The sequence below is a fragment of the Mytilus californianus genome, unplaced genomic scaffold (assembly GCF_021869535.1).
Source record: "Mytilus californianus isolate M0D057914Y unplaced genomic scaffold, xbMytCali1.0.p SCAF_7, whole genome shotgun sequence".
In the NCBI taxonomy this organism is placed as follows: domain Eukaryota; kingdom Metazoa; phylum Mollusca; class Bivalvia; order Mytilida; family Mytilidae; genus Mytilus; species Mytilus californianus.
In genome coordinates, this window is record NW_026262723.1 from 97,857,484 (window position 1) to 97,883,836 (window position 26,353).

A 26,353-nucleotide genomic window follows, 5' to 3' on the forward strand; every position below is an offset into this window, starting at 1 on the left:
CAATTACATATCTTAACATTGATACAATATTTGAAAAAAGAATAAGTGAACATTTTACAGAACATTAGTTTTTTTTTTCGATAGAAAATACAAATTCAAACAATTAAAATCTTTTAAGTCCATTTTTTCAAGATAGGATGCTGAAATGTAAAGTTTCAAAACAAATACCTCCAATATTTAAAAACTAGAACGGTAAAAGTGACGCCACCAAAATTCAAACTTGATCTGTTTTTGTGGTAATAAGCATTGTGTATAAGTTTCATAACATCTGGTTGAGGCAAACTGAAGTAAGAGAACGGAAACCAAAAATTTAGCAATTTTTCCATTTGTAAAGGGACATAACTCTAGAACAGTTAAAGTGATGCCACCAAAATTCAAACTCGATCTGTGTTTTGTGGTAATAAGCATTTTGTATAAGTTTCATAACATTTGGTTGAGGCAAACTTAAGTTAGAGAACGGAAACCAATTTCTGGACGTACGTACGGACAAGGGTATAACTTAATGCCCCCTCCGCTACGGCCGGGGCATAAAAATAAATGGGGAAAGTGTGCATGGGTCACAGATGATGCCCCCATTTGCATATCATTTAAAATTATAAAGGGACATAAATGAAGAACAGTAAAAGTGACACCACCAAAATTCAAACTTGATCTGTGTTTTGTGGTAATAAGCATTGTGTATAAGTTTCATAACATTTGGTTGAGGTTAACTTAAATTAGAGAACAGAAACGAAAAATTCAGCAATTTTTCCATTTGTAAAGGGCATAACTCTAGAACTGTTAAAGTGGCACCACCAAAATTCAGTTTTTATCTGTATTTTGTGGTAATAAGCATTGTGTATAAGTTTCATAACATTTGGTTGAGGCAAACTGAAGTTAGAGAACGGAAATGAAAAATTCAGCAATTTTTCCAATTGTAAAGTGGCATAACTCTAGAACGTTTAAAGTGACGCCACCAAAATTCAAACTTGATCTGTGTTTTGTGATATTAAGCATTGTGTATAAATTTCATAATATTTGGTTGAGGCAAACTTAAGTTAGAGAATGGAAACGAAAAATTCAGCAATTTTTCCGTTTTTAAAGGGGCATTACTCTAGAACAGTTAAAGTGACACCACCAAAATTCAAACTTGATCTGTGTTTTGTGGTAATAAGCATTGTGTATAAGTTTCATAACATTTGGTTGAGGTTAACTTAAATTAGAGAACAGAAACCAAAAATTCAGCAATTTTTCCATTTGTAAAGGGCATAACTCTAGAACTGTTAAAGTGGCACCACCAAAATTCAGTTTTAATCTGTATTTTGTGGTAATAAGTTTTGTGTATAAGATTCATAACATTTGGTTGAGGCAAACTGAAGTTAGAAAAACGGAAATGAAAAATTCAGCAATTTTTCCAATTGTAAAGTGGCATAACTCTAGAACGTTTAAAGTGACGCCACCAAAATTCAAACTTGATCTGTGTTTTGTGATATTAAGCATTGTGTATAAGTTTCATAATATTTGGTTGAGGCAAACTAAAGTTAGAGAACGGAAACCAACTTTGGGACGTACGGACGGATAAGGGTAAAGCTTAAGGTGTAATACCACCATTGATTTTCCACTATTAGTCTTTGTTAAATTTGCACTTTTCAAAAAATTGTGCAGAATTTATCTTTGTTTCAAATAAAGAAATACTTGGCATGAGTAAAGTTTTATCCTGTCCAGTACTATAGAAAAAAATTCACATAACATTTCATTGCATATAAGAAAATAACCATCACTGGAAGTTAACCAATCAAATTTTCCCCCTTTTTTAACCTGTGTACAAGCTTTAGTAACCATGTAACCTCAAGTTTCCAAAATATTCTATAGAAACCCCAAATAAAAAAATAATGGTGCTTTGAAATACCCAAGATATATGTTTATGACCCAGAAATGTTTTACTGCAATGAAATGTAGGATCAATTACCTACAACTGTCAAATTCAAGGGAATATTTTTTTTCGACCTATTTTCGTATGCAACCGGATGTGACTTACTATGATTTGGTGGTATTACACCTAAAGAAGTCTTTTTTGTTAAATAAACTGAATGTGACTTTTTTCCTTTGTAATACTGGTTATTTCAAGCATTCCTGTCAAGTTTTGTCATAATCAGTTCAATAGTTTGAGAAAAATCTAGTATAATGTAAGACGACATCTACAGCGATTCGAGCAAAATTTCTTCGAAAAAATCCAAACCAAGCCACATCATGATAGAATATAGTGTGGACCAATAAATGATCAAATATTTATCTCATCTGCCTACAAACAGTTGAATGTGATACAAGAGATGACTTTAGGATGATAAATACTACTAATGGACCTCTTTGTCTTCCTTATAAGGTCTCTTTTGGTCCATTTATACCTCTCATTTCCTCAAAATTTCTACTTTTTAGGCTAATAAATAAAAAATTGGGGGTAACTTTCATTCATTTATGATAGAAATGTTATATAAATGATTAATTGAAGTATTCAAGCTGAATGAACTATCCGTATAAAAGTTTACTGTCTCCAAGGAGGTTTCAATAAGTCCTTACGTAAAACTTAAATTTACGCCGCATTCCAGAGAGGGACATAAAAAGCTTCTCTTTTGGTGAATAATTTGTTGTTACTGCTTTAAAAATAATTTCATTTATTTCAAACTATATATTTGTTAAAGTATTTCTTGGGAAAAATTTTCTAGTATAGCAGAATATAAGAAATAAGGAGAAAAAGCTCTCCAAAACTCAAAGTATGGCTTGTTCTGTCAACTAATATTCATGGTAAAGTCCTATTTCAAGGAAATTTTCTCATTAAATGTGTTTTGGAGACTCAATCCACTCAGAATATTTCATTATTTGTATTATTTCACTTAAATAGCAAGAAATTTTAACACATGAGAGTACTCACAAGGTCAAAAGTGCATGTACAGCTTCCAATATTAGGTGTAATACCACCATTGATTTTCCACTATTAGTCTTTGTTAAATTTGCACTTTTCAAAAAATTGTGCAGAATTTATCTTTGTTTCAAATAAAGAAATACTTGGCATGAGTAAAGTTTTATCCTGTCCAGTACTATAGAAAAAAATTCACATAACATTTCATTGCATATAAGAAAATAACCATCACTGGAAGTTAACCAATCAAATTTTCCCCCTTTTTTAACCTGTGTACAAGCTTTAGTAACCATGTAACCTCAAGTTTCCAAAATATTCTATAGAAACCCCAAATAAAAAAATAATGGTGCTTTGAAATACCCAAGATATATGTTTATGACCCAGAAATGTTTTACTGCAATGAAATGTAGGATCAATTACCTACAACTGTCAAATTCAAGGGAATATTTTTTTTCGACCTATTTTCGTATGCAACCGGATGTGACTTACTATGATTTGGTGGTATTACACCTTAATGCCCCCTCCGCTACGGCGAGGACATAAAAATGTATTTTTATATGAAATATATAGCAAAATTTGTACTGTGAGTGAAAAATCTTTACGACCATGTTTTTCCTACCTTGTCATTGTTAAAGCTATGATAAATTGTGATAATGAACATTTACCATTTAATTCTAATTTTAAATCAAGCTAGAAATAGGGGCCAATATTGGGGCCTTATCAAACACATCTATGCTCTCTTTTTTTGTAATCAAATACATGGTTAACTCAATAAAGAAATTTTGTAAACTTTTGTTCTTTATCAAGTGTAAGAGATTTTTAGTAAACAATTTTTTGTATATATGCATATGATGAACCAATACAAAGATGTATGCCTAAATGTAGATTGGAAGATATTCAAATCAGATTTAACAGATTTAACAGATCTATAAATGTACAATATTGACAAACAAGGGTAAAATTATTTGCTCTAGTTAACATTTGAAGTGGGACATAAAAAATATCACTAAAAAGAGGATAAATGGTTTATATATATATGTATATATAAAAATAAGTAGATGTGATATGATTGCCAATGAGACAACTATCCACCAGAGTTCCAATAAGTGGATATAAGCAATTATATAGATATAAGAAGATGTGGTATGAGTGCCAATGAGACAACTCTCCATCCAAGTCAAAATTTATAAAAGTAAACCATTATACTTATTATAACAAATAAAACTTCTCAAGTGTAAAAAATGTACCTATAACAGGCTATTATTTCAACTTGGAATTATTTTTAATTATGGAATTTGCATAATTTCTTGTGCTTGAAATTTTTAATAAATTCCATGTTTATTCTGTATTATAATGTTTTGAGAGGTGCATAACACTTTCCATACAATGTATTTTGTATAGATAGTGTTGTGCGCCGGACAGTACATTCTATTGAAAATGTGCATTCTTCTTTGTAATAGAAAGTGTTGTGCGCCGCACAGAACATTAAAATACAGAATAAACATGGAATTTATTAAAATTTTCAAGCACAAGAAATTAAGCAAATTCCATAATTAAAAATAATTCCAAGTTGAAATAATAGCCTGTTCTATATTAAATTTCTTTCAAACATATATGGTAAGTATCTTCCATGTGCTTAAACACAATATTCACAAAAAGAAAACACAAATTAATAAGTCTGATGTATCTATTAACCCATATCAGATATAACAAAATTAATATTTATTTTCATATAAAAATAAAATGCTCCGCTGGGCACAGCTTGATACGACCGCAGAGGTCGAACCCTGAACAGTTGGGGCAAGTATGGACACAACATTCAAGCTTGATACAGCACTGTATTTAGATTGTGATTAAATATTTGACACAGCATAGGTTTCTGACACAGAATGAATGTGGTCTAAGAACTTAAAATTTTTAATTTACCTATTCAAACCATATCATTATTATTTGCTTTTATATATAAATCAGAAATAACCAATTTAAAATGGAAAATTTTAAAGAAAAAAATGGAAAAAAAAATCCCCCCCCCCAAATTTTTTGAACCCCCTTATGATTCATCACCCCCAAACTCAATCCCAGCCTTCCCTTTGAGGTATGGTACCTTGCAGTACACTACAATTTCAGAGAGATCCATACACTTGAACACAAGTTATTGTCTGGAAATTAGAAAAATGCTCATTTTTGGCCCCTTTTTTGGCCCCAAATTCCTAAAATTTTGAGGCAATTACCCCCAAAATCAATCCCAGCCTTCCCTTTGTGGTATGGTACCTTGCAGTACAATTTCAGAGAGATCAATACACTTGAACACAATTTATCGTCTGGAAACTAGAAAAATGCTTATTTTTGGCCCCTTATTCCTAAACGTTTTGGGCAATTACCCCCAAACTCAATTCCAGCTTTCCCTTTGTGATATGGAACCTTGTAGTACAATTTCAGAAAGATCCATACACCTACACACAAGTTATTGTCATGAAACTAGAAAAATGCTTGTTTTTTGCCCCTTTTTTGGCCCCTAATTCCTAAAATTTGGAGGCAATTACCCCCAAAATCAATCCAAGCATTCCCTTTGTGATATGGAACCTTGTGGTACAATGTCAGAGAGATCCATACACTAACACACAAGTTATGTCTGGAAGTTACAAAAATGCTTATTTTTGGCCCCTTTTTGGCCCCTTATTCCTTAACTGTTGGTACCATAACCCCCAAAATCAATCCCAACCTTCCTTTTGTGGTATTGAACCTTATGGTAAAATTTCATAGAGATCCATACACTTGAACAAAAGTAAGAGTGCGAAAACCAATATGTCTTCGTATGTCGATGACGACAACGACTCCAACGTCATACCAATATCTGACCGCAAAATTTGTTTGCGGTCGTATAAAAAACGAAAGTACACATATAGTAAACATGCAATTCATGAACTAACATTTTTTTTGGAAAATGGGTTCTCTGGAATAAAAAGTTAACTTGTTTATGATATTTGTGCACTGAACTTGATAACACAATTTTAGTATAAAAATAAAAAAAAAAAAGAATTTCTTGGTCCAAACAGCAAACCATGGTGTACTAATCTATCTGTATAACAAAGGAAGATGTGCAAGTTTTTATAAGTCAAAACCTCAGTTGAGTCTTACCTTGATCAGTAGTTTGTGAAGTGTACATTGCAAATGATTTTATTTTCTTTAGTAATCCTACACATTCAATCATTGGGGTTGGTTCACAATCATTGGGGTTGGTTCACAATCATTGGGGTTGGTTCACAATCATTGGGGTTGGTTCACAGGTGCTCTTAAAACCATAGCCATGAAAACATTAGATATTTGTCAAATCTACTTATCTCTCCATGAAATAGCGTAACGATACTAATCATGATAGCTTTGTCAAAAAATATAATGGGATAAAAGGGTATGTGGGGTGTACTATACGTCTCAGCTACTCATTCTTCTAGTCTATAACATATATTTTGCACATGAGCCTTACCTTGTTTGGTAGTCTAAGACTTGTACCTTAGACATAAGTCAACCTTGTTTGGTAGTCTGAGACTTGTACTTTAGACATAAGTCAACCTTGTTTGGTAGTCTTGGACTTGTACCTTAGACATAAGTCAACCTTGTTTGGTAGTCTGGGACTTGTATCTAACACACAAATATTTCCTTTTTGCAGCCTGGGACTAGTATCTTGCACATGAGTCTTACATGTTTTGGTAGTCATGGACTTGTACCTTGCACACAATTTTTTTGGTATTCTAGAACTTGTATCTGTGTACATAATCTTACCATGTTTGATAGTCTTGGACCTTTATATGTACACATAATTCTTACCATGTGTGGTAGTCTTGGACCTTTATCTTGATTATAATTCTTACCATGTGTAGTAGTCTTGGACCTTTATCATGATTATAATTCTTACCATGTTTGGTAGTCTTGGACCTGTATCTTGATTATAATTCTTACCATTTGTGGTAGTCTTGGACCTGTATCTTGTACATATGTCTTACCATGTTTGGTAGTATAAGACCTGTATCTTGTACATATGTTTTACCATGTTTGGTAGTCTTAGATCTGTATCTTGTACATATGTTTTACCATGTTTGGTAGTCTTAGACCTGTATCTTGTACATATGTCTTACCATGTTTGGAAGTCTGGGACCTGTAACTTGTACATATGTCTTACCATGTTTGGAAGTCTGGGACCTGTAGTGTGAGAACATACTCCACAGTCGTTTTCCTACAAACTGTATCACAAAAGTCAGACAGGCCAACAGAAGCAATGCCTTGACCAAAATTTGAACCAACATCCATGGTTCTGAAATTAAAGAAAATTAGTCAAAATATTTACTTATAAAAATTGAACTGTATTTCTCAAGTATCGAGCATTGAATATCCACAACATACATGTACATTAACATACACATATAGATATAGATAAAACTAAGTCTGAAGCTTTACAATATTAGAGTGGTTTAAGAGAAAACTATAAATGATGTCTTGGAAACAATGGCAACAAGGAAATTGATGGTCAAGTGGTCAACACTGAGGTTGTGAGTCCAAAACCCTGCACTTCGCAGGTGCATTATAAATGGTTCTGAAAATAAAGAAGAATAAGTCAAAATATTTATTATGAAAATTTGAACTGTATTTTTCAAGTATTTAACTTTAAATATCCACAACATACATTAACACATACAAATGGATACAGATCAAACTAAGTATGAAGCTTTACAGTATAAGACCGATTCAAGAACAAACTAGAAATGATATCTTGGAATAAATGGAAACAAGGAAATCGTTGGTCAAGTAGTCAACATTGAAGTTGTGAGTTCAAATCCTCACACTTGGTATGTGCAACTGACTCCAATCTTAATTGACAAGGATTGCCAGTTTTCCTGCCAAAGAATGATGGTTCTCTCCAGGCACAAACTGACCTCAATGATATAGCCAATAGTGCTGAAAGTGGTGTTAAACACCAACAATTAATCAGTCTGAAAATTTGAATTCTAAATGCAATACAAAATTAAAAAACAACCCTGCACATCACTAAATACATGACAAAGACTGATACTTTATTACATATCACTATAAAGACCTCCAATAAAAATAAAAGAAGAATAGGCCAACATTCTAAGTTCAAAAGGGCATAATGTAATCATAATTTCCTGATGATATGCACATCTACATAGAATGTCCTAATTTACTACAAAGTTTCATGAAATTCTGTTGTGTGGTTTCAGAGGAGTTGCGATGACAAACTGTTGCAGTACCAATTTAGGCCCAAATTCTAAGTTCAAAGGGCATAACTCCTAGAAAAAAAGTTAAATAAAAATTTCCTGTTGATATGCACATCAACATAGTATGTCCTTATTATCTACAAAATTTCATGAAATTCTGTTGTGTGGTTTCAGAGGAGTTCGTCATGATAAGAACAGGACTGACAGACGGACTGACGGACAGACAGACAGAAGGACAGGTCAAAAACATTATACCCTATAGAACTTTGTTCCATGGGGTATAAAAATGAAAGAGACATTCTGGAAATAAGGTTTATTTTTGGGGTTTTTTCAACCACATAATTAATGTTGTCTGCTGAGCTTTTTGTTTGGGTTGTTGTCTCTTTGACATATTCCCCATTTCCATTCTCAATTTTATTTAAGGTTTATCAAACAAACAAATTTACAAAAAATCTAAGATCAAGTTTAGGAATTGTATTGTTGGATTTTGTAAATATCAGTTTTAGTCCTTTCAGGCAAAGTAGATTTTTTATGGATACGTTTTGTTGTAGTTGTATTTCAATTCATTCACATTTATTCCTGCAGGAAGTTTAATTTAATCCAGGACATGCATGTATCCTTCTCAAACAATATACTTTTTTAGTTCTTAAAGTGAATCTTAGGATGAGCATACATGTATCCTTCTCAAACAATATACTTTTCTAGTTCTTAAAGTGAATCTTAGGATGGGCATACATGTATCCTTCTCAAACAATATACTTTTCTAGTTCTTAAAGTGAATCTCAGTATGGGCATACATGCATACTTCTCAAACAATATACTTTTCTAGTTCTTTAAGTGAATCTTAGGATGGGCATACATGTATCCTTCTCAAACAATATACTTTTTTAATTCTTAAAGTGAATCTTAGGATGGGCATACATGCCTATTTCTCAAACAATATACTTTTTTAGTTCTTAAAGTGAATCTTAGGATGGGCATACATGTATCCTTCTCAAACAATATACTTTTCTAGTTCTTAAAGTGAATCTTAGGATGGGCATACATGTATCTTTCTCAAACAATATACTTTTTTAATTCTTAAAGTGAATCTTAGGATGGGCATACATGCCTATTTCTCAAACAATATACTTTTTTAGTTCTCAAAGTGAATCTTAGGATGGGCATACATGTATCCTTCTCAAACAATATTCTTTTCTAGTTCTAAAAGTGAATCTTAGGATGGGCATACATGTATCCTTCTCAAACAATATACTTTTTTAGTTCTTAAAGTGAATCTTTGGATGGGCATACATGTATCCTTCTCAAACAATATTCTTTTCTAGTTCTAAAAGTGAATCTTAGGATGGGCATACATGTATCCTTCTCAAACAATATTCTTTTCTAGTTCTAAAATTAGGATAGGCATACATGTATCCTTCTCAAACAATATTCTTTTTTAATTCTTAAAGTGAATCTTAGGATGAGCATACATGTATCCTTCTCAAACAATATACTTTTTTAGTTCTCAAAGTGAATCTTAGGATGGGCATACATGTATCCTTCTCAAACAATATTCTTTTCTAGTTCTAAAAGTGAATCTTAGGATGGGCATACATGTATCCTTCTCAAACAATATACTTTTTTAGTTCTTAAAGTGAATCTTAGGATGGGCATACATGTATCCTTCTCAAACAATATTCTTTTCTAGTTCTAAAATTAGGATAGGCATACATGTATCCTTCTCAAACAATATACTTTTTTAGTTCTTAAAGTGAATCTTAGGATGGGCATACATGTATCCTTCTCAAACAATATTCTTTTTTAATTCTTAAAGTGAATCTTAGGATGGGAATACATGTATCCTTCTCAAACAATATACTTTTTTAATTCTTAAAGTGAATCTTAGGATGAGCATACATGTATCCTTCTCAAACAATATACTAGGAAACAGATTAATATAAGCTAACAGCTTGTTTCTGGATCCTATTAACTATTCACTTGTATTAATATGTAAATGCCAATTTGTGTACATTACTTAACCTGAATTTAATTAATAAAATATGTTTACACTAAACAATATACTTTTTTAGTTCTTAAAGTGAATCTTAGGATGGGCATACATGCATATTTCTCAAACAATATTCTTTTTTAGTTCTTAAAGTGAATCTTAGGATGGGCATACATGCATCCTTCTCAAACAATATACTTTTCTAGTTCTTAAAGTGAATCTCAGGATGGGCATACATGCATACTTCTCAAACAATATACTTTTTTAGTTCTCAAAGTAAATCTTAGGATGGGCATACATGCATATTTCTCAAACAATATACTTTTTTAGTTCTTAATGTGAACCTCAGGATGGGCATACATGTTATTTCAATTTTGGACTAGCAAACTGTGTGAAAAATAAATGGAGAATGTGTCCATGGGACACAGATGATGCCCCTGCTTGCATATAACGTTATAAAAGGGTGTAACTCAAGAACAGTAAAAGTGACACCATCCAAATTCAAACTTGATCTGGGTTTTGTTGTACATTGTGTAATAAGCATCATGTATAATTTCATAATATTTGGTTGAGGCAAACAAAAGTTAGAGAATGGAAACGAAAAATTCAGCAATTTTTCCATATATAAAGGGGCATAATTCCAGAACGGTAGAAGTGACGCCACCCAAAATCCAAATTTGATCTGTGTTTTGAGGTATTAAGCATTGTGTATAAGTTTCATAACATTTGGTAGAGGCAAATGAAAGTTAGAAAACAGAATCTATATTTGGGATGTATGTACTTAAGGACATACAGACAGACAGACAGACAAGGGTAACACTTAATGCTCCCTCAGCAGCAGCAGGAGCTTAAACATCGTTAGTAACAAAATTATGCAGAAAAACATTATTTTATAGGTCTTCAGTTTTGATGGTGCATTATTTAAGTTCATGGGCATTTCATATACTAGATGTAAGGAAATAATTGTAGCATAAACCATTCACATATTAACAATTTTTCTTGCAAATTATATATTTTAATTTGAATTCATAAATATCTGTTTAAAAGTGTTAGGTTTCTGAAACTATTGTCAATATAAACTAGAACTTCCATGCTGAAAACTAAAATTACTCAGGTGCAACTAAGGTAAATCATGGTAAATATATTATCAATATTAACTAGTACTTCTATGCTGAAACTAAAATTACTCGGGTGCAACTAAGGTAAATCTATGGTAAAGTCACATGACTCGTACTGATTTACCTGATTTACATTTATTTCCATATCTTATATTTTTTTTTAAAGATCTTGAAATAACTAAAATAACCTGTACAATTACAAGAAAATTAGAAAATTGGTTAGTACATGAAAGCTTTATACTGCAAATATGCTGCATTTTTCTATTTAACAGAAATCATGGATTATCCCCACCTAATTGTAATTATATCCTTTAGACATAATAGATTATGCTAGGAACACACACATGTCACACTCCTATTTAAGTCCTGTTATATATCTTACTAATAACTTAAAACTATGACAATTGTAAAATTATATCCTTCTTGAACAATGTTTTGACATTTACAAAAGGGATGTAGACAGATGATCAGATAATCACCTTTGTGGCCTCATAATTACATTCATTTATATTTTTGTAAAGAGGAATAAATTTTGATAGGATACAAGGATATAGGGCAGCTTACTATATGAAAATTAAGTAGTTTTTTCTGTACATTATATAATTTGTCATGCTAAATTACATATATTTCCAATTTCCTTAATGGCATTTCTAAACTTAACAAAAAGGCTATACTTTGGATTCATTATTATTCGTTGGGTACCAATTTTCGCCCCAAGGGTGACTGGGGAATAGAAGTATGGTCACCATTGGTCTTCCTCCGACCGGCAGTAAAACCCTTGCTAAAGTGGGGCGTCCGTTTGGCTGTGCGGGATGTACAAATTTGCAGCCACGTCCGGTCAGAATGGGGACGTTAAATCCGATGCCTCGTGTCAAGAGAGTGCCACGCTCTTTGCACGTTAAGAACCCTTGCAACAACTCTTTGAGGGGTCCGTAGGTGACCTGTTGCAAGGCTAAATTTCTGTCCCTATCCAATATACCCTCATTTCCCGTGGCAGTCCAAATTTCTCCGACCTTAATCCCGGAAGCCCCTATTACAGAACCTACCTATTGTATTTATTGTTAACTTGTTCTCGTCCTGAATATGCATGAAATATTTGCCACTGGACGTTAAGCAACCAACAATCAATCAATCAAACCAATTTTCGTGGATTTCATGGGCAGGTAAACCACGAATTTAAAGGTTCAACGAATTACACATTATCTTTAAGATTGTATGGCAAAACCACAAAATCAAGTATCCATGAAATTGCAAGTTTTCCTCAATCCACGAAAATTGGTACCCACGAAAATAAATGAATCGACAGTATATAAAGAGCAGCTTTTATAAAATTAGTTTTAATTATTTGTTGTATTATAAAGTCTTTTCAATAATGAGCTTAATCCAGTTTTATCACTGGTACGTCATTGTGCTCAAGATTAATATAATCACATACAAACTTGATTTTTTACATATTTGATGGTATTATTGAATCCTAGATAATCTTGAATGTGGGTATATTGTGAATGTGGGTTTACTGTGGTATACATATGGAGTTGTTTTTCACTTATTCCATTGATTGATAACGTTTGATTTTGTCCTAAATTCTGGATTATAATAAAATATTATAATATAAAAATAAGAAGATGTGGTATGATTGCCAATGAGACAACTCTCCACCAGAGACCAAATGACATAGAAGTTAACAACTATAGGTCAACGTATGGCCTTCAACAATGACCTACCCTTAGACCATATATCTAATTCATAGTTTTGTAGAAAATATATTCCATAAATAAATCAATTCAAAACTAACTATCATCTCCCTGCACATTACAAATTAAGCCCTTGCTATTGGCACATTATAATGAAAATCTTTCAACTAAATTTGAAAAACATATACATTCTTATTATGACCAAATTACAATAGCAAGGAATTTAATGAGGCATACCGTTTTTTCCTCTCAAAAAACAACAGAAAATGGTTTTTAAACCTAAATAATGTAAATGTATGATATCTTTCCATTTCCGAATTTAAATACGACTTTTATTCAGAACAAAGATCACTTTAGATTATTTGAACATTTATTTCACAATCCAATAAGTTATTATTGTATACTTTTTATCACATGTTGCTAACTTGGAGACTGTAGATAAATCAACCTTTATTTTTAATTATAATAAGAGATCAATGAACCTGAGTGTTCAACATGTTCAAAGAATAAATCAAAATGATTTTATAATTTATATATTTATAAGTTTTTTATAATTTCTATTGAAATCTTTCACAACTTGTAGAAACACAAAGCTATTCAGAATTCAACTTAATATGGCATGGGCACTTGTCTTTCTTGAATTATCTTTATATAATTTTTTTTTTTTTTGGGGGGGGGGTTTCTTGTTGTATAATTGCTGTATCTTCTAATGTTACCCATTCTTCATGACTACATTATGTCAAAATCAATTTTGGTTCTGTAATTGTTGCATAATATTGAGAAAATTTATATTTTGTATATTAATACATGTACATTCCATGTTTCAAAATCAATAAAGTTCGAATTTGTTAGTCTGAGAATATCAATTAAAAAACTATGATGCCTTTCAATGGCTTTACAAGTGCATATATAAGTCTGTGAGATATTATTAGGAGAAACAGAGTACCACATTAAGGAAGAAACACAAGCATCCAAAGAAAATTGTGTCATGTTTTGACCTCAGGTTCGGGATCAGGCTGCTGTCTTGTTGACATATACATGTAGCCCACATCATGATCATCAAACCATTTTAATAAATCCCTAGGGTATAAAGAGTACACATCTATCTTATCTGTATGTATATATTCTATAAAATAAATTATATTCTTTGTACAGGGATCCTCTAAAAATATCTACTTTTATAATGACATCCTGGCTCAATCTAAAACTTTGGATGAATATAACTTTACTATGAAAATGTATGTGCCATATGAAATTGAGTACAAATAAATCAATAAAAGGTGAAATTTTGAAAATTAATCTGCAGTTCTCCGTAGGAGTTCCATATGACATAGCACGGAGCTCAAAGTCTGTTCGTTAAGGAATTTTTTATACATAAAGGTACCAGTTAAATATACATAAATTGTTCTATTTATTGTCATAAGTACAAAATCTAGAACTTTTGAATATTCCGGATTCCATCCGTAAACGACTTTTTACATTACATTTGGGACACCTGTCCATAACAACTGCGTTTTTATTCAATGGACACGACTTTTAATGAGATCCATATTCATTAACGAACAACCTGCTTGGAAGTATACAAATAAAAAGGCACTTGACATCAACACCAACACAGTAGCTATAAACTCCATCACGGATCTCGATCAATGGTTTGTTTACAAAATAAGACTTGGGATCTTCCAAAAATAGGGGGAAATAGATCCGTAAAGAAGTTTAAAATTATAGTAATTTCTATAATTCTCATGATTTCTATCTCAAAGGTTTTTTATAATTATAAACATTAGATGGAATAATTTTGGATCGACTCACACTTTACTGACAGCCAGTTCCATAACCTGCATAAATAGAAATCCCCTACAAATGGAATATTCGGAGAACAACCATTTTTATGATACGTTGACAAATGAAACCAGTGGAATTTATCATGTGACTAAGCATGGGTATAAAAAGATCCGAGACATTATAGATTGCCTCTTTTCCACCAAACCTTAAACAACACAGGACATCAAAATGTCTTCGCAACCGACAGTGAATGGACTGAATGGCACTCACTATAAAGAAATCAATCAACATTATGCAGAGGAATGCAGCCAGGATGACATTGGAACATTTTTATTTACATCAGAATCTGTTGGCGAGGGCCACCCAGGTAGAAATTTTGACCAGTCCAAACACGTGCATGCATATTCACTGATTACATCAGTTTTAATGATTAATTAATTACTAGTTTATAGGATAATTTTTACTGTGCATTTACTTGCAATCGTATTTCATCGAATTGGATATTTCCTGTTTCAATTGGAATCAAAATACAAAAAATATAAAGCATCACAGCAACAAATTGCACTAGCTTTAAAAACAGTATAGTATATAAATATTGAGGTCACAGTATGAAAATAGATATTTGCATATATTGATATGTAAATAAATTACATTATTTCACAATACATTATTTCTGACAACTATCATATAACAAAAGTACATGTAGGGAAGAGGTCTGATCTCAAAAGGCAAAATATTTTGCAGCAATGCAGTATATAGTTTATAGGTTACCATGGAAACTGAAAATGGTGTATTTTTATTTCAAACACTTATACAAATGACAATCACAGTTTCTAATAGCCATAGAGCGAGACGGCCTTATCTTTTATGTAATGAATGGATTGTCCGAAATTTTATAATATATACAACGCTTTCTTTGAAATTGAATGTTTTATAGCTTTTAAGGTAAAAATTCTATCTTGAAGAACTAATTTATCAGATTTAAAAAAAAAAAAGGGATTGTAAGAACATAGATGTACAAATTTTTGTCTTGCCATATAGCTTGCTGTTTCGTCAGGCGTCCACAATTTGTAATTATGGTCGGTAAAAAGGGGAACCACTAATGGTAGGTCACTCATATTTGGTATGTACTATGTATTGGCATTGGCGCATTATATTATTTTGTCCTGCAACTTTAGAACTGGGTCATTATCTTTGAATGGTTTGAATAATTTTTATATGTTAAAACATTGCTATCAACATTTGCATTTTAAGTTTACTGAAATTAAATTTTCATTTTGATTTTTGAAATTTTTGTTGGAGAAACAAACGTGCTTTATAAAGCTTTAATTTCATTTTATTCCACTCAATTACAGCTTTGTTCTGTTATGAAGTGGCAATGGAAATGATTTTGAAAGTTATCTGACCTGAGAATTGTGAAAATTGTAATTTTGTACCAATTGACAGGTTGAAGAAAAAATGGGTGGATATTTCTATGAAAAGGTCTGTCTTGGATATTTTCAATAGCAATGACCCCTCCATCCACCCACACAGCCCCAAAAAGGGGTAAACAAAGAAAGTAGTCAGAGATTTGCTTGGAATGTTTTTAGGCATTTTTATGTATATCAGAAATGAACATGTCAAACAGAAAACATGGAAATTGCTGACACAATATATATAATTGAACATTTTTAAATGGAATTATTTTGTTGGCAGATAAAATATGCGACCAAGTGAGTGATGCTGTCCTGGATGCACATCTCAAACAAGATCCTAATGCAATGGTAGCATGTGAAACCCTTTCAAAAACTGGTATGATATTGGTGGCAGGAGAAATCACTTCAAAAGCAAACGTTGACTATCAGAAAGTTATTCGCGAGACAATCAAACAAATAGGATATGATGATTCAGCTAAAGGTATGATTATGATCAGTAGTTTTATATAGTGAACAGAAAAGATTAAGGCGTACAATTGTTCTAGATGCATATAGTGATCTCTACAGGCCATTTTATTTTTTACCTTTAAATTCTAGTTTAAGCAGGAATTTTTGCTTCCTAGTTGTTCTATGAACTTTCAAACCTGTATGTACTGGTGGTGTGGATTTGGATTCTTCAATCAGACCCTGTTGACACTTAATAACATAAAACAAAAATATTAAATCCAAAATTTACAGAAAAAAACTACATTGTTTTAAAACTTCAAATTCCCATAGATTGGGATTTTTTTGCCCCCGCCGTAGCGGAGGGGCATTAAGTTTTACCCTTGTCTGTACATACGTCCTGAAATTGATTACCGTTCTCTAACTTTAGTTCGCCTCATCCAAATGTTATTATACACAATGCTTATTACCACAAAACACAGATCAAGTTTGAATTTTGGTTGTGTCAGGTTTACTGTTCTAGAGTTATGCCCCTTTACAAATGGAAAAATTTCTTAATTTTTTGTTTCTGTTCTCTTACTTAAGTTTGCCTTAACCAAATCGTATGAAACCAATACACGATGCTTATTACCACAAAACTTAGATCATATACGAATTTGGGTAGCATCACTTTTACCGTTCGTGAGTTATGTCCCTTTATAACATTATATGCAAGAGGGGGCATCATATGTGTCCCATGAACACATTCCCCATTTATTTGTCGTTATTTTCACTTGTTTCAACAAACAGTAGTGCCATGTTTTTATTGTAATAGTTTCTGGAGAACAATAACTCCATCTGACAACATCATGATACGATATAAACCATTTTGGCAATCCAGGTATTCTATAAGTCGCCAGTAAGGAAAATTCTGATAAAAAATTACATTGAGTATATTTTAAAACAGAACAGTAAGATTGTCATTTAAAACCCTGTACATAAGATTCTGTGATTTAAATTGCTTTCCATATTTTTATTATCAATACAGTGAAATTTGAAAACATTTACACACATCCTGCATGTTCACTGTTCACAGAACCTAATAGGTCTTGAGTATTAAGATTATAATTATTAGATTTTTAATTATTAAAACATATTGTTATGTAAAAAGAACTTTGTATTTCATCTGATTTTATGCAGTCGTTGGGCATCTTTGCTAGAAGCCATTGTTTTGATTTATACCTGTTTTTTGGAAGATGGCATAATTTTCAAGGCACTGTTATTTATTTTGTATTCTGACCAATATGAATGGAACTTGTGTATGAATGAAAGTTGAACAATAGTAAATTATTTATTTTGCAGGATTTGACTATAAAACTTGCAATGTTTTAATTGCTTTAGAACAACAAAGTCCTGATATTGCTCAGGGTGTACATGTAGACAGAGATGAGGATGATATTGGTGCAGGAGATCAGGTTAGAAAAACGTGTTTTTAGATTTTCCTAAGTCCATTGAAAGCCAATTATTATTGTACATTTTTGAGCTAAACTGCTTCCTTGTATGTTTTATACGTACTAGACCTTACCCGCGACCTTGCGGGTCCGTGACTGAATTGAAGAACCTACGCCTTATTTTTAGCCTGGATTTTTATAATTCATATTGTCATTTTGTAAAGTCACGCTGATTATAAGGTGCACAGTTATTCCCTGTATAATGACAAAGTTCAGGTGTGATTATTACCTGTGTTTATAGCAAATCCTGAAAACATCGTTTGGTTGTGCATCTGACATAGGCGTAACGTACAGATTAGGTAACAGGGATCAGGTAATTTTGTGACATATACTATTGGAATCGGTATCGGATTCGACCCGGAACTTGTTTATTATTGGTAATATTAATTATGTGGAAAACAAAAGGGCCTGGAATGGTGTAATTTTTAATCTACACCATTGTCCTATATTATTTATCATGTTTATATATAAAGTTAAATTCTGCGGGCAGTACATCGACTGAGCATGTGCAAAAGCGTATAAGACACCGATGGATAACGGTCACTGAATTTGGATATTTTCTCAAAAATTGACGTTTTCTGTGGAAAAAAGATTCTTTCAAAGACAAATTTATGAAGTACAAAACACTTCAAGAGGAGTTGCGGCTCAATAAAATCGGTCTCTTCCTTTAGTAGTATAGATAAGGCAAAATAAATAACAGGTGTTTCTTGATGCATACTCCTAAGAAATAGGATCGGTAGGTAGGGATATTTTTTATTAGAATTTTTATCATCAAATTATGTTCAAGACCTGTTAGATGTCATGTTATTAGATAGTCATCTTCATACTGAAAAATGAGGTTCACAAAATAAGCAACATTGTTCAAGATTTCTTAGTTTTACTTCAATGTTTATACTTTTACAGGGATTGATGTTTGGTTATGCTACAAATGAAACAGAAGAATGCATGCCATTAACAGTTGTCTTGTCACATCAGCTTAACGCTAAGATCGCACAGCTACGCAGAAGTGGAGAATTGCCGTGGGCAAGACCAGATTCTAAAACACAGGTAATAAAATTATGTATGTTTTCTGTTATCTCCTTTCTCACATTTTGAAGTAGAATCAATGAAATACAGAGCAAGGTTAAAGTCCTTTCGATTGCTTGAGAAAAGCTTTATAATGGAAAAAGGATGCATGAATGACAGTTTGCTGTGTTTTTGACACTGTCGGTCCTCCAGTAGTTTAGTAATTACCAAAAACCTCGTAATTATTGTCACTTGATTTATTGTATAAATAATTAAGTATTGAATAATTCATACATCAGATTACCAATATGAATAACCAATAAACTCATTTGGGAAATTATAAGTACACACTTTCAATTTTTTAACAATTTAGAATGTCACTATTCCATTGGTTTACTTGGAAGTTGTACTATTGGAGTGTTACATGGAAATCCATTCAAGATGGTAAACAGGCAGTCATTTATTGAACTTTTTTACCCATGTGTAAGGATAAACATTTATGCAATATGATTAAAAAAAAGAAGTTGGTTTAATTCCAAATAAGTACCCACTGTAATTATTAGACCCACTGCTTTTTAGTCTCCTACCGACAAAGGGGACATTAGGTTTGCACTCTGTCCGTTACAGATCAAGTTCGAATTTTGTTCCAGTCTGAGGTTTTTGTGCAGAGTTGTGGTCCTTGTACTAAGAAAGTTCACTCAAATAATCAGTTTTCCGTACTTTTTTTTTGTCATGCTTTAAGATATTGATTTGATGATTGGTATATAGTTTTATCATGACAAGTTACAGATCAAATTTGAATTTTGTTCCGGTCTGATGATTTTGTGGAAGTTATGGTCCTTGGACTTTGAAAATTCACTCAAATAATCAGTTTTCCTCTTTTTAGCTCACCTGACCTGAAAGGTCAAGTGAGCTTTTCTCATCACTTTGCGTCCGTCGTCCGTAAACTTTTACAAAAATCTTCTCCTCTGAAACTTCTGGGCCAAATGCACCCAAACTAAAACACAATCATCATTCAAGTATCTAGTTTAAAATGTGACCCGGCGAACCAACCAAGATGGCCGCCATGGCTAAAAATAGAACATAGGGGTAAAATGTAGATTTTGGCTTATATCTCTGAAACCAAAGCATTTAGAGCAAATCTGACATAGGGTAAAATTGTTTATCAGGTCAAGATCTATCTGCCCTGAAATTTTCAGATGAATCTGACAACCCGTTGTTGGGTTGCTGCCCCTGAATTGGTAATTTTAAGGAAATTTTGCCGTTTTTGGTTATTATCTTGAATATTATTATAGATAGAGATAAACTGTATACAGCAATAATGTTCAGCAAAGTAAGATCTACAATTAAGTCAACTTGACCAAAATGGTCAGTTGACCCCTTAAGGAGTTATAGCCCTTTATAGTCAATTTTTAACCATTTTTCGTAAATTTTTGTAATCTGTTACAAAAATCTTCTCCTGAAACTACTAAGACAAATTTAACCAAACTTGTCCACAATCATCATTAGGGTATCTAGTTTAAAATGTGTCCGATGACCCTGCCCGAGAACCAAGATGGCCGACATGGCTAAAAAATAGTACACTGGGTAAAATGCAGTTTTTGGTTCATATCTCTGAAACCAAAGCATTTAGAGCAAATCTGACATAGGGTAAAATTGTTTATCAGGTCAAGATCTATCTGCCCTGAAATTTTCAGATTAATCGGACAACCCGTTGTTGGGTTGCTGCCCCTGAATTGGTAATTTTAAGGAAATTTTGCCGTTTTTGGTTATTATCTTGAATATTATTATAGATAGAGATAAACTGTAAACAGCAATAATGTTCAGCAAAGTAAGATCTACAAATAAGTCAACATGACCAAAATTGTCAATTGACCCCTTAAGGAGTTATTGCCCTTTATAGTCAATTTTTTACAATTTTTTCATAAATTTTGTAAATTTTTGTAAATTTTTTACAAAATATTTTCCACTGTAACTACTGGGCCAAGTTCATTATAGATAGAGATAATTGTAAGCAGCAAGAAAGTTCAGTAAAGTAAGATCTACAAACACATCACCATCACCAAAACACAATTTTGTCATGAATCCATCTTTGTCCTTTGTTTAATATGCACATATACCAAGGTGAGCGACACAGGCTCTTTAGAGCCTCTAGTTTTTTTGTCATGCTTGAAGATACTGATTTGATAATTGGTAAATAGTTTTATCATGACAAGTTACAGATCAAGTTGGAATTTTTTCTTGTCTGATGATTTTGTGCCGAGTTATGGTCTTTGGACTTAGAAAATTCACGCAAATAATCAATTTTCCACATTATTTTTCATCATGCTTAAAGATTTTGACTTGATATTTGTTATATAGTGTACACTGTGACAATTAATAGATCAAGTTAGCAGTTTGTTCCAGTACAATGATTTTTTAACCGGTAGGGGACTGTGTATTGCCAGGCAATACTCGCAGAATGCTTGTTAAATTTATTGCCTAAAGATTGATTAAATGGAAGACATTCTTATAGTTTGTAATTTCAGAGAGAGTAAATGCTTCATTCCACGGAAAGAGTTCCATATGGCACCCCCACGGAATAAACTGTAATACATTATTGTTTTCTTTTAGTATGGTGGGGGTGCCATATGGAACTCTTACCGTTTATCAAAATTTTTTCAAAAGATGGAATAAACTTAAAAAGTTGTTTGAGTGAGAAAAAAAATGACAGTTGTTTACATAACAAGTGTGTGCATGTAAGAAATTTAATTATGCAACAGAAAGCTTTTTCAAAATAAAAAAAATACAAAATAACTTGATGATGCAAGAATGTACCAGCACATTTTTGCAGTAAGAAATAGTATAGCGTGTAGGCAAGTCTGATGGTGTTCAACTGTTCAGATGATGTAGATGTCAGTTTACACAACTTGATTAGTTTATGATTTTATTAACAGTTCATGGAATCCATATCAAAAGTACAAAGTAAAAATGTGTTGAGACCAAATGCATTGCCCTTGATTCCCCAAATGGTAATCTTTATAAGCTTGGATTGCTTTAGCTTCAAAGAGTAAAGAGATTAAGAAACGGATACCAAAAATGTCTGGCTGTCTCTGGTTAAGACAAGTGTTGTTGCAATAAATTTGAAGAATTTTATTTGTTTTATTGCAGGTTACAATAGAGTATCAGTATGTGAAAGGTGCATGTATTCCACTGAGAGTTCATACTGTTGTCATTTCCTTGCAACATGACGAAACAGTAACCCTGGAAAGACTGAGGAAAGAATTAATGGAAAAAGTTGTCAAACAAGTTATACCAGAAAAATACATTGACAGTAAAACTGTTTATCATATTCAGCCATCTGGAAAATTCATTATTGGAGGTCCACAGGTAAGTTCGAAAAAGCTAAAATATTGCATATAAAGATATATACACAATTAAAGGGGCATTAGCTGTCAAATTCATGTTCACTGATTTGACTCAAATTCTCATATTTGATTTATTACATAAATGTACATTCTTATTACTAAAAGTCAATAAAATAAACAATTTACAATGCATGGACTCGATAATATGTATCAGCATTTCATGTGTATTTTAGACTAGACCTCATCTAATTAACCATTGAGATGACCTCCGAAGACTGCCAATGGTCATATAATCCGCTATAAACATAAATAGATAGCGACCCTGTGCAATTGGATATTTCTAGGACTGTTTGATTTCATATTAGTTAAAAAAAAGTATCAATCAAATGGTTCATCTTGTTTCACTTTCAATGTTGACATTCTATTCCTTTTAAAAGCTGAACACATGCGTAACCCATTGCAAGTCAATAATACATCGGCCCTGTTTTTGAGCTAATTTTGACAAATTTGGGCCATATTGACTGCTTATACCAAAATATCATTTCAAGATTCCGCTTTTATAAGTACTTGAAACAAAAAGAACAATATTTTAATTTTTTCTCTAAATTGTAGTTAATGCCTCTTTAACAACTAGTATAAAACAACAAAAAAAAAAGGATCACACCCATTGAGGATGCAGTAGATGTGAATTTTAATTAGGGGAGTTGTTCTTATGTAAATTAGTCCAGTAAGCAGAAATTGCAAATCATGAAATTAGTGTAGCTTTGTTGAACATAATATGTGATTACTTCTCTGAATAATAATACATAGTAGATAAATTATCCTCTGTATAGCATTGAATGACAATTGAAGCTCACTGCCTCAACTATGAGCTGTAATACCAAAATAGGGGCTTAGGAATACTCCGAAAGTTGATGTTACACAATAGTTTTTTTATTTTTTAGGGTGATGCTGGTTTAACTGGAAGAAAAATAATTGTTGACACCTATGGTGGATGGGGTGCACATGGTGGTGGTGCATTTTCTGGTAAAGACTTCTCAAAAGTAGACAGATCTGCCGCCTACGCAGCACGATGGGTTGCCAAATCTCTTGTCAAAGCTGGTCTGTGTAAACGTGTTCTTGTTCAGGTAATAAGACTAGAATGTAACAAACCATTTAGAAATATTGCTTAATAGTATATAAAGGTTTAAAATCTCATTAAATAATGCCCCAGAATGAAAATTTTAATGTCTGATGCATTCATTATGTGTGGTTTAAATTGTCTTATTGTTTACTTGTATTGTTTGGATGCTGTCATATTAATGTGACCCAACCCCGATTTTTATTCATGCTTGAACAACCAGAACATTTTCTAATAATGCACACGAGACTCAGAATGCATCACAAGTCTTTTGAAATGTCTTTAAATTTTCCTTTCAGTTCTATTTAAATTCTGTTGTTGCCATATTATAATTATTAATTGCAAGATTAAAGTAAAAAATCAACAAAAATGTTTAAAAAAGAAAATAACTATCCAGTAACTTAAACATAGCAGAGTATATATTGATAGATATTAAAATTCTTTTTTGTACACAGGTGTCTTATGCCATTGGTGTTGCTGAACCATTATCCATTACAGTGTTTAGTTATGGTACATCAAATATGTCAGAAAAACAACTCTTAGATATTGTGAAGAAAAATTTTGATCTTCGACCTGGTGCAATCGTAAAGTAAGTCTAATCCTAATGAAGTAATAAGGAAATTCATACATGCTTAACAAGTGTGACAGTTAAAAAAAAAGAGATATGAAAAACTACTTTTCTTCTTGTTTTTAAAAGAAGATTGGATAGATGCATTCAAAGGTGATCCATCAGTTAAACCTTGAAAAGAAAAATATCTTGTGGCTTTACTGAAGAGTTATTTTGTATTTGAACACCTAAGAACAAGAGGAACAAAATGTATACAATATTGATGATATCACGTAGACATATTTTTCTGATTAATCAAATACTATTTGGCATGTGATAGTGATGTACAAAAAGTTCCATGCATGTTTTTCCTTGTGTTGCCTCATCTTCCAGTGTTGTATCAAATCTTAACATGATCAATTTTAATTGTAAAACTGTATTAGCCATGCAATTGGGTCTTTCATAACAGTATCTGTTCTGAAATGTTTAAATGAAAATATTGTATAAATTTACTTCAGTAATAATGGTCTAGAATTTTATATGATTGATTTCTGTGTTCCTTAACTTTGTTACTTATTATAATATATTTATTTTGTTTCAGGGAACTTAATTTGAGACAACCAATCTATCAGAAAACTGCCTGCTATGGACATTTTGGTCGACCTGAATTTTCATGGGAAGTTCCTAAAAAGTTGAAATTGTAACAAAAATTATAGAACATTATTTATTTTTTTATTGTTTTTGTTGTGAAATAAGAACGGATTTCCAGAAAAGGGTTTAGTTAATTTGCCAGATGACTGAATTTAAAATGAAATCCAATCATTGCAATATTTTTTCCTGAAAATGTAATTAAAGGTTTAATAACAAAGAAAGATAAAAGTATTCAATGAATAGAAAGTGTTAGAATACATTTGTACAAGATTTGAAACTCGGTATTTTAACTGTCAAATTTCAGTTTTATAATGTTTTTAATGTTATTAGTAATTTAGTGATTGCGGAAATAAATACAGTTTTATGCTTAGTTATTCCCCTTTTCTGGAAATTTGTCACTGTCGGAGATGTTACCACAGTAACTAGAGGGATAGTCTGACTGATAAATTTTTCTGTTATAAACATCACTCAGATTTTGTTTGCCCTTTAGTTAGTGCAAATGTGATTTTCTATGGACTTTTTGTATCCACATTTGTCTTGTGTTTATGAAAATTCAACGGAAAAGAGCACTATTTATAAACACTCGGGTCCAACTCTCTGACAGTTCAATTGCGAACCATTCTACAATTTTAAAAAGCATCAAAATATGTTTGTATTTAATGTTTTATGTCCCAGTTTTTTTATTATATAGATGATTTTGTTTATATTTGATATTTTTCATTGTTTATGTCAATGTAGTTTTTTAAAAGAACTTGTACTGCCTTATAAGGGCATATCTGCATTGTTGTATCTCCAATTTTTAGCCACATCAACATTCTGTGTTGCACCAATTATGATAATCATGACATATTCCTTAACCCATTTAATTTTAAGTAATAATTAGATGGCACTGTTATTTGCAAGTACCTATCCTGTGTTTGCAGAAAGGCGCTTGGTAACGGTGCATTTGATTTTATTGTATTTCCGTAAAGAGGTGTACAGTAATTGTACACACTATAAGTTTGATCTCTATTCTATGTTTTACACATGAGAGTTGAAGGTTACATGTGATAGACTGTCAAGTGCTCTTTTTAACATCATTCCTTTATAACATTTCATCATTTGTAACCCTTCATACTCGCGTGTTGACATTATTGTTTGTATTTTTACTATAGTTGTTAATAATTGTAGTAATCTTGTCTGTGGCAATGTATACCGATAGGTGCAATTTTATTGTATCATACTTTGCTCATTATTTTATAAGACTGTCATTTATGGGATACACAAAATGTTGTTATTGCAGTACAAGTAGGGGTATAAATGAATTGAATAAATGGGGGAAAAATAAAATAGTAAAAAGATAAAAATATACACAAGTGTTGTGAATTATTTCTTCCCTAAAAGGCACATTTTCCATTGAAGGGATCTTTTCATACATAAGAACCATAAAATCAGGAATCTGATAACCAGAGACTGTTTACAAAAATAGAAAAAAATGCATCCATGATTGCAAAAGAAACGATACCAAAGGGACATTCCAACTCATAAGTTGAAAACAAACCAACGCCATGGTAAAAAATAAGACCAAAAGACAAACAGTATACAAAGCACTACAACTTCTTCCTCTTAAATTTATATCGG

At 32.0% G+C, this 26,353-nt stretch overlaps 2 protein-coding genes across 2 annotated transcripts in view; one reads left to right on the forward strand and one right to left on the reverse strand.

Annotated features, from left to right (window-relative positions):
• Positions 1-14,633, reverse strand: part of LOC127708822 (UBX domain-containing protein 8-like) — a 46,135-nt gene extending 31,502 nt beyond the window's left edge. Inside the window, exons 1-2 of the mRNA XM_052213974.1 lie at positions 14,497-14,633; positions 7,074-7,205 (exon numbers count right to left, since the gene is read on the reverse strand). Coding sequence (XP_052069934.1) covers positions 7,074-7,205; positions 14,497-14,563 — 199 coding nt within the window. The 5' untranslated portion in view covers positions 14,564-14,633. The remainder of the gene's footprint in view (positions 1-7,073; positions 7,206-14,496) is intronic.
• Positions 14,634-14,883: 250 nt separating this feature from the next.
• Positions 14,884-26,088, forward strand: LOC127708817 (S-adenosylmethionine synthase-like). The gene is made up of 8 exons (XM_052213963.1): positions 14,884-15,081; positions 16,410-16,610; positions 17,915-18,027; positions 18,967-19,110; positions 22,219-22,437; positions 23,360-23,542; positions 23,991-24,124; positions 24,684-26,088. The coding sequence occupies exons 1-8, from the start codon at positions 14,943-14,945 to the stop codon at positions 24,784-24,786; spliced, it is 1,236 nt and encodes a 411-aa protein (XP_052069923.1). The 5' UTR covers positions 14,884-14,942; the 3' UTR covers positions 24,787-26,088.
• Positions 26,089-26,353: the final 265 nt, after the last annotated feature.

Excerpts from the sequence above, each read along its gene's own strand:
- LOC127708817 (XM_052213963.1), top strand. The coding sequence starts at position 14,943 with ATGTCTTCGCAACCGACAGTGAATGGACTGAATGGCACTCACTATAAA. Across the intron at positions 18,028-18,966 it reads ATATTGGTGCAGGAGATCAG|GGATTGATGTTTGGTTATGC; the intron begins GTTAGAAAAACG and ends ATACTTTTACAG. Across the intron at positions 23,543-23,990 it reads GTAAACGTGTTCTTGTTCAG|GTGTCTTATGCCATTGGTGT; the intron begins GTAATAAGACTA and ends TTTTGTACACAG.